Source organism: Tupaia chinensis, unplaced genomic scaffold, assembly GCF_000334495.1.
Source record: "Tupaia chinensis unplaced genomic scaffold, TupChi_1.0 Scaffold143591_1, whole genome shotgun sequence".
NCBI lineage: Eukaryota > Metazoa > Chordata > Mammalia > Scandentia > Tupaiidae > Tupaia > Tupaia belangeri.
This window is the reverse complement of record NW_006203437.1, coordinates 1,482,777-1,495,452: the sequence shown is the minus strand read 5'-3', so window position 1 is coordinate 1,495,452 and position 12,676 is coordinate 1,482,777. Positions and strand designations below refer to the sequence as shown.

The following is a 12,676-nucleotide window of genomic DNA, read 5'->3' as shown; positions in this document are numbered from 1 at the left end:
TCCCTTTGGGGCCAGCAGATGGCATAGTGGTTGTGTTGCTGGACTTCCACATGGCTGACTGTGGTTTGAGTCCTGGACCTCACACCTTGAAAGTCATGGCCAGCACTTGTGTGTGCATGCCCAAGATCTCAGGAGAGGGATTGAGGAGAAGGGGTTGTATCATGGCCATAACCTCTGGGGGGTGAATTCTCACTTTCCCTCTCATGGTTGCTGTCTCTCTCTCTCTCTCCCCAGTGAGCACATCATCCTATGGCAAAACAAAACAAAACACCCTTTTAATAAAATTTGAGACTGGGTGCCGGCAGGTGGCATGGTGGTTGAGGGTGCTGGACTCCTACATGGCTGACATGATTTGAGTCCCAGACCTGAGGCTTGCTTTCCCACTTTCTCTCTCTCTCTTTGTTTCTCTCTGGTCAAATAAATAAATAAAGTTAATAAAATAATTCTTAAAAATAATTTTGTTACTGTATATTTATTCATTTAAAATATCGAGATATTGAAAGAAGCCTTTTCTTATCTACTTCGAAATTAACTTGAAGAATTTATGGTAGTTGTAAAATAAAATAAATTGATACCATCTGGTAGCATTCATAGTGGAATGATGTCTTTACTACATTACCGTCATAGTATACATTTCAAAGACCCAACTTAATGAAGGGCCTGCTTTATTAAAATACTGTACTCTGGCGATTTTAGAGCTCAGAGAACAGGTGTTTTGAGCCCCTACCAGCTGAAGCCAGCCTGTTTGTGCTGTTTCTGGGCTTGCTCTGCTTCCCATGTTTCATGTGTGTTCTTCCTGTTCTTCCCATTGTTGTAGCTTCCGGGTTCGGTGCAGGCCGGCGCGACCCTGTGGACATGGGCCCGGCAGGCACTGGGACTCAGGAGAACCAGACAGTGCAGGAGATGAAGGCAGAGCAGCCCAAGCCGGGGCAGGCCATTGCCCGGGGAGCACTAGGCCCCGAGCCCGAGCCAGAGCTGATCGACAGCACCAGGCTGGTGGAGGTGAGGGTGGCCCTGATCTTGGCCTACTGCTCCATCATCTTGCTGGGGGTCGTTGGCAACTCACTAGTCATCTACGTGGTGATTCGGTTCAAGAGCATGCGCACGGTGACCAACTTCTTCATCGCCAACCTGGCCCTGGCTGACCTCCTGGTAAGCACTCTGTGCCTGCCGTTCACTCTGGTCTACACCCTCATGGGGGAGTGGAGAATGGGCGCTGTTCTCTGCCACCTGGTGCCCTATGCCCAGGGTCTGGCGGTCCAAGTGTCCACCATCACCCTGACGGTGATTGCTCTGGACCGGCGCCGGTGCATTGTTTACCACCTGGAGAGCAGGATCTCTAAGCGGGCCAGCCTCCTCCTCATCGGCCTGGCCTGGGGCACCAGCGCCCTGCTAGCCAGCCCACTGGCCATCTTCCGGGAGTACTCGCTGGTCGAGATTGTGCCTGACCTGGAGATTGCGGCCTGCACTGAGAAGTGGCCCGGGGAGGGGAGGCATGCCTACAGCACAGTCTACAGCCTCTGCTCCTTGCTGGTCCTGTACGTGCTGCCCCTGGGCCTCATCTCCGTCTCCTATGTGCAGATCTGGGCTCGGCTGAGACGCAGCTCCGGCCCCGGGGCGACGGGTGACCGGCACCGGCGGAGGCGGAGAGCAACACAGATGCTGGCGAGCGTGGTGGCTGTGTTTGCAGTCTGCTGGCTGCCGCTGCACGCTTTCCAGCTGGCTGTGGACATCGACAGCCAGGTCCTGCACCTGCGGGAGTACAAGCTGGTCTTCACTGTGCTGCATGTGGTCGCCATGTGCCCGACCTTCGCCAACCCGCTGCTCTATGGCTGGATGAACAGTAACTACCGGAGGGCCTTCCTCGCTGCCTTCCACTGCGCGCCAAGGCTGGACACCTGCTCTGAGGTGTCTGTTACGCTCAGGGCCACAAAGAACCTGCAGGTCAGGAAGAGCGACGGCCCTCATGGCTCCTTTTCAGAGGCGGCCAACGTCTGAGGACCAAACTGTGGAGTGGACAGACTGGTCTGTGAAGGCGCAGGTGCCCTGATTCCTGGGAGCATTGAGGAAGAGGGAGAGTCTGTTGGAAGTATCTGCAGGCTGGTTCTGGAAAACCAGCTGCAGAGTCAGGGGAAACGCATTTCAAAACCAGGTGGTGGGTGGTCTGCTGACAGTGGCTTGGATGGCAGGTTGAACTGCGGATGAAAGCAGAGAGAATGCTTTCTGCCCCCCAGAGAGAAGGAACCTCATAGCTTCAATGTCATGGTATTATCAAGGGCCAGAGGCACACCTGGACTTCAAGTCACATGGGACCTGCAGAGGCAGGGTGACCTGCTGCTCCTGCCTGTCAGCTGAGCACAATGCTCCTTCACTGTAGTTAGGGGTGCGGTTCTTCTTACAGAGGAAATCCATCAGGGAAGTCAGAGCGAGACACTGGCACTTTGTGAATGACTAGGAGATGAAGTGAAATTTGCTATATAGTTAAGATGTTGGCAAATAATGAGGAAAATCCTTAACATTCAGTGAGCCACACATTCCTAAAACTAAATGCACATTTGGTGAAAGTTTCTTAAATAGAGAATCAAAGACTGAAATTCTCAGAATTACAAGAAATGTGAGTTGTCATGTAGTTTCTCATTTCAAGGTATTCCTGCTTTCTGTAAATGCTCTCTACACAAGTGAGCACACAGTGATACTCTCAGCCCTTGCTAATGCTTCTAACTTTTGAACATGTCTGATTTCTGTTATAATGCTTCTGTTGCAGCTGGCTTTGTCTGGTGAAAGTTAAACTGGAGTAAGATATAATTCTGTGGCATTTTGTCACATTTCATGGTTTATTGTAAGCAAATTTTACAAGATGCATAGTATTTAGGGAATATTGCAGGGTTATTTTCTTTGAAACTATTTTCCATGGGCCCATTTATGCTACATAAAAAAATATAATTTCACTAAAATGAACCCATCTGGGAAGAAATATTTTAAAAAATTTGATCCATTCCACATTGCAAATGTTCTGTTTCAATGAATTTCACATAAGTTTTTCACCCCTTTTTCAAAATAATTAGCTATATTTTTTGGATAAATTATGATTCTGTACATAATAAAATTGTACCTATAAATAGTGGAACATAGATGCTATAATGCTTTTCATTTAATGATTTTATGAACATAAACTTTCATTTGAATAGTACCAACCAAAGATGCTGAAAATGCCCATATGTTCAAAACATAGGGAAACGGTTGTCCTTCTTTGGATGCTATTAAGTCTCACTGTGGTAGTGTTTTGTAAATATGATGCAACTTGTGAATATATTCCTTAATTTTAAATGAATTTAATGTGAATGCTGTGTTTAGTTATGCTAATTTTGTGTAAGCTCCTTTTTAGAGATAGTTCAAATTCATGTCACAACCCCTACAGAATTGCATCTTTCTTTAGCAGTGGTCCAAGCTGTGGTGTCCTCCCTGTGTCCCTGCTCCTCTCACCTGGTTAGTGCAGTCGCTTCCTGGTCAGCCACCCTTCTTTCTCTTCCCATACAGTCCAACTTTAATCCACTAGCCAGAGGGACTTGTCTTTTTTCTTTCTTTTATTTTCTGGATGAACTCAAATATTTTTATAGCATGGGAGACTGTACTATCTAGCCGTCTCTCTCTCTCTCTCATGCCAGGCAAATCTCTTCTCTGCCCATCTTTGCTGCTGGAGTTTCAGCATTGTGAAGGCAGGAGGCAGGGACTGTCCCATTGCTGTGGTGTCACAGGGACTGGAATCCTACCCACTTGGTACTCAGAAAACGGCCACCAAGGAAACTGGACTTGTGAAGTGGATTAATATTGAAGCCAAGGTTTCAAGATAGATCTGAGGATGATCAGTCACAACCCTTCTCATTTTACCATATACATCTTCTAGGAAAGTCAGGTTTCAGTTACCCAGGAGCGCAGCGAAGATGCGTGTTTGTTCAAGGCCAGGTCCGCTTCGCTTTGCCTTTGGAAGCCATTGAAGGTAAACAAGTACCTGCATGACTCCCAATACACACACCTCAAGTATGTCTCAGTCAGAATTACCTAGAATCTAGTCATCATGGAGAAGTGAGTGTACCAGCTGTGACTCGGCAGCTGCAAAAGCCCTTTGGGTGTTTCTAGAAGAGTCATTTGAGATGAGGAACTGATATCTGACAAAACGCCTGGAGAAGCAAAGGTTAGAACAAACGTCCACTGGCATTGAGGACACCAGACAGTTGTGGAGAGCAGCCAATCTGAAAACACGTGATTAAAACATGTGGCCTGAAGACGCATGCAAATATGCGCTTCCATAAGCTACTCTAGCAGGGCTATTGAGAAGCAGTACCTGCCTGTTGTCAATGGCTGTCTTCCTGCTCTTCTTAAAACTCAATACCTCGATACTGCCCAGTATCAGGCTAAAGGAAGTCACAAGCCTTTTTCAGATTATTCCCCCAAAAGGATCAGTGAAATTATCTGGTGCCAGTCATCTTCACATCTTCAGTCGATTTACATCCAAAAACACTGGCTTTGCATCCCAATCTCACCTCCCTTATTCTCTGTGCATTCCACTTCCTTCTTCTCCATTCCTTTTACATCCCATTTTCCCCTTCCCCCATTTTCTGCCCTTTAAAAGAATAAACCTGAGGCTGGTTATGATCGCAATTTCTCCATCAGAGAAGCTGTGCCCACCTCATCCTCGCTTTTCTATACTGGTGTGTCTTTGTGTGTTTTGTTATTGTGTCTATTTCTAATCTGCAGCCTTCCCCACTCAGAGAAATGTGTTCATGCTGACCTGGCCTCAGCAGACAGTAAAAGTTCAGGCAGTCTCTACAAATGCTGGCAGAACCGAAGTGGACAACACTGGGAAAAGCACAGGTGTGTCTGCCGGCACCTCCCTGCGCCCTGCTCCCCACACTCCTGCAGGCACCTCCCTGTGCCCTGCTTCCCCCACCGCAGGTGTGGGTATGCCTGTGGCTTCTCTTCTGCTCCCAGACTTCATGCTAGTGCCCTTGAAATGTGGACCATCCCTTGAGCCTTGCTGGTAGGGATCTGGGGACGTGTCGTCTTTAGGCTTCCAGACCCTAAGGTCCAGGCCCAGCAGAGGAGGGCGTCCACAGTGCTTAGATGCTATCAGAAATCCATGAAGGACCACCCAAAAGGTGTGATCGCTCATTTCAGCCTCTGATAGAAGTTGATTGTATCTTTTCCCTCCTTCCCCTTACCAAGGTCACTGTGTCAAAAATGGTCCCTAAAACTGCCCCGAGAGTGCAGCTGTATTGAGGAGCACGGTAAACAAGAAGGCCATTTCCCCATGGTGGACTGTTTGGAACATAGCGGAAAGGATGAAACCATAACATTATACCAAGATACGAATACAGACCTAAGAATGACAGGACAGGAGAAGTAACTCCTGGTGTCGCTTGCTAGGGTGAGTGATGAGGTCTCAGGGAGAAAACAGTGTTTACAAACTTCAAGCTGATGAGAACAAATATTAATATATGTGGCAGCAAAAGGCAAAATCTTTATTTATTTAACAAAACAAAGGGACCAGCAGGTGGCATAGTGATTAAGGCAGATGGATCCCACATGGCAGATGGCCTGGTTCCAATTCCAGACACAGAGGCGCATGTGGGCCCCTGCCGTAATTGTAGCCCTCCCCTCTGGGGGTGCTTCCTCTCTCTCTCTCTCTCTCTCTCTCTCTCTCTCTCTCTCGGGCATGCATGTATGCCCTATAGCAAAAACTTAAAAAGAAGAAAAAAGATAACGTAACTTAGAGACACAGCAGAAAGGTAGTAGAGAATGCGGAGAACCTCTGATTGTCTCTCACAGAGCTAAACAAAGGTAGGAATTTATTAAATAAAGGGCGACTAAAGGTTGACTGTGGGGACATATAAATGGCAGCTGTCTGCTAGACGTGTGGCCTTGCATGCTGGTCACTGTCCACAGGCTGCCCAGGTCCCCTCGATGTGGAAGGCCCCACATGGAACACACGGCCCTCGACACACATGTAGCTGTGATGCACCTTTGTCTGATCGGGCGGCTGTCAGCTGGCCTGTAAACAGCAATGGAGATTCTAACAGTCCTGGGGGCTGAGAAGTTCTGGGCCAAGACCCCGCCAGCCCAGGGCCTGCTCGGCTGTTCCCTGTGGAAGCACCTCACATGCCCTCCCCCAGATGTGGGGGCAGACAAGCTCCCTGGGCCTCTTCTAGGCACGAAACCCGACCAGGAATGCTCATCTTCATGACTAAGCATCCTCCACAGGATTTCGTCTCTTGCTACCATCTCTGTGGGGGCTACAGATTTGGGGAACACACACGGATTCAGAACTTGGAACATATTTTGAAATTAATGTTGGGCTCTTCCCTATGAAGCATTAAAAGTTGAGAATTTCAGTGTCTGTGCTCAAGGAACAGTTCAGCCCAACTTCTGTGTGCTGAGTTTATTGTTAATATTTTAGAAGTATTTAATCATCTAATTACATGAGGCATGCTGGTATGTAAAATTCTTTTAATATTTTTCTTTTTCAATTTCATTTCAATGGCATTTAAACCTGACTGCTCCTGAGAAGTGCTTGAAATCTTTGAAAAAGTACTATGCTTTGCTCCTTTCAAAACTAGGTATGTCCGAATCATGTAGGGCCAGGAACTGGTATACTGCCTGCCTTGCAGTAGGTCAGAGGTGCACCTGTGGTTGAGATGCACTGCTTTACATGTTCTAAATGTTCAAGATTGTAAAGTCAGACCTCGAGCTCTAAATGTGCCCCTAAGAATCTCAAATAGGGAGCAGTAAATGGTGCAGTGGTTACATCACTGGACTCCCGAATGGCTGACTGCAGTTTGAGTCCCAAAAATGGAGGCTTGAATACCATGCTGAGTGTGTGTGCATGCCCAAGATTCCAGGAGAAGAATGGAGAAGAAGGGGTTGTGGCATAGCCATTCTCCCACAGGGTGATTTTTCACTTTTCCTCTCACTGTCTCTGTCTCTCTCTCTCTCCAGTAAGCACACAAGCCCTTAGGCAAAAAAAATAAATAAATAAAAAATGAAAAAAAAGAAGCGAGGGACCAGTATAATGGCTATGTTGCTGGACTCCCATGTAGTCGACTGTGGTTTGAATCCTGGACCCGGTGGCTTAACCTCATGCCGGGCATGTGTGTGTGCATGCCCAAGATCCCGAGAGGAGAATGGAGGAGAAGGGATTGCAGTGTGGCCATCCGCCCTGGGGGATGATTTCTCGCTTTCTATCTCTCCATCTTTCTGGCGAACGCACGCATCCTATAGCAAAAACCTCTCAAAAAAAATCATAAATACATTTTTTTCTATAGGGCACATGCACTCACCAGAGAGATAAAGAGAAAGTGAGAAATCACCACCCAGGAGGGATGGCCACATGGCAATCCCTTCTCCTCCATTCTACTCTCAGGATCTTGGCCATGCACACGCACATGCCCAGTGTGAGTTGTGAAGTCGCTGGTAGAGGACTCGAACTGCAGTTGACTATGTGTCCTCCTGTGTCCCCAGGGTCCCCCTCCTGCCCCTTTGCTTGCCTGCCTCTCTGACTGCAGTCACTGCAATGAGAACTAAGTGAAGGATGGGGCTGGGCTTGGACCAGCTGAGAACAGAGCAGTCAGAGTGTGATGCTGGTCCCCACCCTCACTGTGCCTTCCTGTCCCCCCACTGCCACTCCCTGGACACGCCACAGAAGCAGAGGCCACATTCAGGGCCCTCGAGCCACTGCCGAGGCCACACGGTGTGGCTGTGGGGTAAGCACATAAGCTCCACACAGAGGTGGTGCTCCGTGGCCCTGGTGTAGACCTTCACCAGGTCCCAGCGTGGAGTCCATCAATGTGGGACGCACCAGACGTCATAGAAGCTGAAATACCTGACATCTGATTGAAAACTGTTACGGGGCCAGAAGACGGCACAGCAGTAATGCAGCTGGACACTGACAAGGTTCCGAGTTTGAACTGCGGGGGGCGATTTCTCATTTTCCCTCTCTCGCGGTCTCTCTCTGATGAGTGCATGGGCCCTATGGCAAAAATCTGGAGAAAAAATATATAGAAAACTACTGGTACTGCTTAGCTCCCAAAGGAATGTTAGTTGAAACACCAATTTCCTTACTTTTTTTTTTTTTAAAGTTTATTTCTTCCACGAGTAAGAGAAACAGAGAGAGAGAGAGAGCTCCCTCCTGGGTCCTGCCTTGAGGTCCACGTCCAGCCTGGGTCACGCACGCTGGCCCAGTGTTCTCAGGGAAGTCTCTGGAACTTGACCGGATACCTTCCTGTGTCGTCTGCCTCACGGTGTACCACTCTCTGTCCCAGTTCCCTGTTATTTTCAGCAAAAAGCCTTTCCTGATTCTGATGGCAAGGAACTTTTATTGATGAAAAAGGAAGAGAAAATAATAGGAGAAATAAATTGAACATCAAAAGTACTCTCTTTGCCAGGACCAGAAGTTAGCATAATGGCTATGTTGCTGGACTCCCACGTCGTCGACCGCAATTCGAGTCCCGAACCCAGTGACTTAAACTCACACCAGGTGCATGTGCGTGCCCAGGATCCCGAGAGGAGAACGGAGGAGAAGGGATTGCGGTGTGGCCATCCCCCCTGTGGGTGATTTCTCGCTTTCTGACTCTCTGTCTCTGTCTGTCTGGTGAGTGCACGCGTCCTATAGCAAAAACCTCTAAAAAAAAAAAGTACTCTCTTTGCCTGTGGGTAGGGCAGTAACACAGATGTATCACACTGTATTGCCTTTAGTTTTACTCTAGAAAAAAGTAGTTAATAATTTCTCTAATTCAGATATTAAGGAATTAGAGGAGATACTGAAGAGTGTTGGGCACAAGGTAGAGTTGTGAACAAATATTTGTAATTTTCTTCTAATTTTGCTGTTTATTATGGCTAGAGAAGTAAAGGAATGAAACCCTGGAACAGGGATAGATGAAGGTGAGTGTTAATTGTGACATCTTATCACTGGGCGTCTCCTATGAATTGCAGAGAGTTGGGGAGTTTAGAGGTGAACAGAGGGTATACACACTGGAAATTCTACCATTTGACTTTAGAGAGAAAGTGTTTACTTCAGGAATGAGAAAGTGTGTGAGGTTCCAGGGAGCATGGATGGTTGGCGATAACAGACAGATACTAGATATTTAGAAAGGAGAAGGTCTGTCTAACAGCTTCTTCCTCATCACTCTTCATTATCAAAGCTTAGCTCTGGATGTTAGCAACAAGAGAGTTTTTTCAAAAACTTAAGAGAAATAAAAATTCTAATGAGAATATTTTTATCATGACACAAAATCTTCTCTTTAGAATAGCAATGAGCAAATCACAAACAATTGGTACACACCCAGAATTAGCAATTTGCCTATCAAAAATGCAGAAGCTGGGTTTTGCAGCCCCTCCCACGGGTGTGCACTGGCACTCCCCAAATGTCAGGGTCAGTTTTCTCTGTGATTTCGACAGCGGTTTTTCACTGGGGGAAAACTGATGAATTTCCCTCTCTCTTTGAATATACCACCTGTGTTTGTGGAACTCTCGGAGCGTCGCGGACCAGGGATCTGCACCTGCTCAGCCTCCTGGACAACCACGGAGCAGGGCCACTCCGCTGGGAGGTGCAGTGTCTCCGTGTTCCGACCTGGGCCAGCGGGGTCCGTGGGGCAGTTCATCTGTGCCTCACCATGCTTGTTAGGCCTAGGCTTCTGCTCACCACAGAGATGGGAGACAGGGACACGAGCTTTCTCGGTGATGTGACTACGAGGAGATGGCCCTTGGGAAAGATGCTCTGGGTTGTAAACCTGGCAAGAGTCTGAGATTTGCAGTTCAATGGAGCAGAGAAAGAATTTATAATAGAAAGTTAAAGGAAGTGCTTTACAAAGAGGAGGGGTCAGGCTCCTTCAGCCCTGTAAGCTCCCAGTTGCTGACTTGTAGAGCAACTAGTTGGAATTATGGGGAAGTCTATCTGCTAAAGACATAGCTTCCAGCTGGCCTGATCTCTACCAGGAGACTTGCTACTAGGCTGGGACTTCTGGTATACCTGCCGATTGCAGGGCTCTCTCCCAGCTGGTATTCCCATTGCACGCCATCAACCCCAGGACCATTGGCATCAGCAAGCAGGCTCTGCTGACCACCCTGCCTGCCTCTCTCCCCTAATCCAGGGGCTGTGCTATGATTGTCTCTTAGACAGTGTAAGGATTCTCTCATCTCCCAAGGAAAACAGCCTGGGTAACTTCAGCCCTCCCCTCACCTCTTCCACTCGGTCGCAATGGCCTAGCAAGCTAAACTAGAAAATGCTCTTGTGCTCTTCCCCTGGGCGATAGTATTATTTACTCAGTCTCCAAAAGACAGAGAAGTTACTCCATCCGGGAGGATAGCACCACCCTCCCCACACCCTGGCTGCGGGCAGTCCTGGAGAGTACCAGTGGCCCTCTCATGAGCCCGTCAGGGAAAGCATGGGCTAAAAACGCACTTAACCCTACAGGCACACTCTGCCCTCACTCCACCCCTATCACGTATACGTTCCTTCATAATGTTCCTATCATGTTCCTTCAGAAATGTTACAGACCCTCCACAGTTTATAGATGAGGAGACCGGAGCCTAGGGACTTTTGCTCCAGCCCCACAATCATCGAGCAGAAGAGCTGGGCTATAATCCTCGGGCACCTTAACCCCAAAGCCTGCATCCTCTGTGGTTTATTTCCATTATCCTGTGTTTCTGCACATCAAGCTTTGTTCCTGGAGACAGGGCTGTAAAGTCCTTGGCTTTACATCTCAGGGCTAGCACAAGCATTGCAATGACATTGACACGAAGCAGATAAATATTGTCACAGTTTAATGTAGGCTTTCCCACAGGTTCAAAACTATGCAGCGTTTTCTATGCAAATGTTCTTTTCAGAAATAGATTGAGGAAAGGTAAATAGTATCAATTACTTATTTATATTTCAACATCAAGAGGAACTATTTTACTAGGTTATTATTCTCCTTTGTGGCTTCTAAATTCAATCATTTTTTTCTCTTTGGAGATAAGAATATTGTAGAAAACTGACTATCACAAGGTGAATTCCTATTACTTTGTAGAATAGTCACTATTTTACCTTATTTGCTTAAGGGTTTTTCTGATACAACATAGTGAAATGTGGAAGTAACCTTCCCCACCCTTCGCATTCCGCTTTCCCCTGTGCACTGCTTTTGTGTGGGTCACAGTCCCTGGGGCACCCCTTAGAGACAAGGTTGGGCTTTAGTACACCCTTGTCTTTCCTTCCCAACCTAAAATTTCCTCGGAATTTTCAGAAATGCGGACTGATCTTCAGGAGAATAGGGGTGCAGAAGATGAAGATGTGTGTGTTTGCAGGGCTGCAGGGCCCGGGTCCCCAAGGTGCCTGGAACCCACAGCAGCAGCCACACCCATCCTGCTGCTGCAAGGTCCAGGGGAGACCTCTGTCCTCATTGGTGTGTCCTGGCTAGATGCAGGGGAGACACAGGAGATCCCACGGTACCCTTACTGTGCGTGTACAGGGCTCCTGGGCCAGGTCGACACTCCTTCCCCAGAGAGCCTTGACATGAACGTACGAGGTCTGCTCAGGGATGGCTCGTTGGGAAGACAGGACCATCACCACAGTGAGGAGGGGCATAAGGCCACAGAGTGCACCCACTGTCCCGCCCTCAGATGGTGGTCAGCTGCGCAGACTGTGCCAGACCCCAGAGACAAGGAGGTTCTCTCGGTGGCTCCAGAGTCTGCTTGGTCATAAAACTTCATAAGTAAGTATGTTATTTCAAGTTTCTCTGAAAACGCAAACAGGATCTGACTTGGTGAGATGCTGCAGCGTTCCTCTAGGACCTTAAGAATGGCAGTGATTTCTGAGTGACTTCAGTCACGTTCCAATAAACCCTCACCAGATGCAAACTCTTGAGACTGAAAACCTTGTCTGCTGTCTCCCAAATGGGCGTGTTGGGACCTGGTTTGATGATGCCTCATGCAGTCGTTCTGTGGCTGTGTCCCCAGGGAGAGCAGGTCGCTGTAGAGGACAGCTTCTGCCGTGCCTGTCGGTCTGGAGGGAGTGAAAGCTCACTGTCTAGAGTCATCTCCGTGACCCTCTGGTTCTGGATGGGGTGTATCTGGGGTCTCCCTGCTGACCGCGGACAGAGACGGGAAGGCTGGCCTCGACCGACTCCTGGGAAATTAGTTTAGCCTAATGTGTCTGCTCTAGCGTCGAAGTCCTGCAGCTCGCAGGCGCCAGGGAAATGCATAGAGCGCTCGAGAGAGGTCACTGCGTTCAGGGACTCTAATTCCCTCGGCCTGCTGCGCCCAACTGTGATTCGAAGGCCCACTCATTACGTGTCAGGTCAGGGCTTAGTGTGTAATGCACTTCTACAGCATGGCAAGGGAGCTGGGGCATGACAGAGGCCATGGGACTTGATGTCATGGTCTGACAGCCCAGGGAAGGTCACAAACGGGATTAAAATGACAGCCTAAAGGCATCAAGTCTAGTTTCCTCCAGAGGACCTGCGATCTGTTTACCGGTTCCTATGGTTATGGAGGAGACCCAAGGTCTGGTGACAGAAAGGGTGTCGCAGGGCTCAAACCCTCACCAGGATTTGTCAGTTACTTCTGCCATCATCAAGGTTTGACTCACCCTGAAAACATGCTCTTCTGTCTCTATCCTTTTTTTTTTTTTTTTTTCCCTTGGGAGGTG

At 48.2% G+C, this 12,676-nt stretch overlaps 1 protein-coding gene across 1 annotated transcript; it reads left to right on the top strand.

The window, feature by feature from the left end:
• Positions 1 to 855: 855 nt before the first annotated feature.
• On the top strand, positions 856 to 2,449 carry NPY2R (neuropeptide Y receptor Y2). The gene has a single exon (XM_006164200.2). The coding sequence runs from the start codon at positions 856 to 858 to the stop codon at positions 1,996 to 1,998; it is 1,143 nt and encodes a 380-aa protein (XP_006164262.1). The 3' UTR covers positions 1,999 to 2,449.
• Positions 2,450 to 12,676: the final 10,227 nt, after the last annotated feature.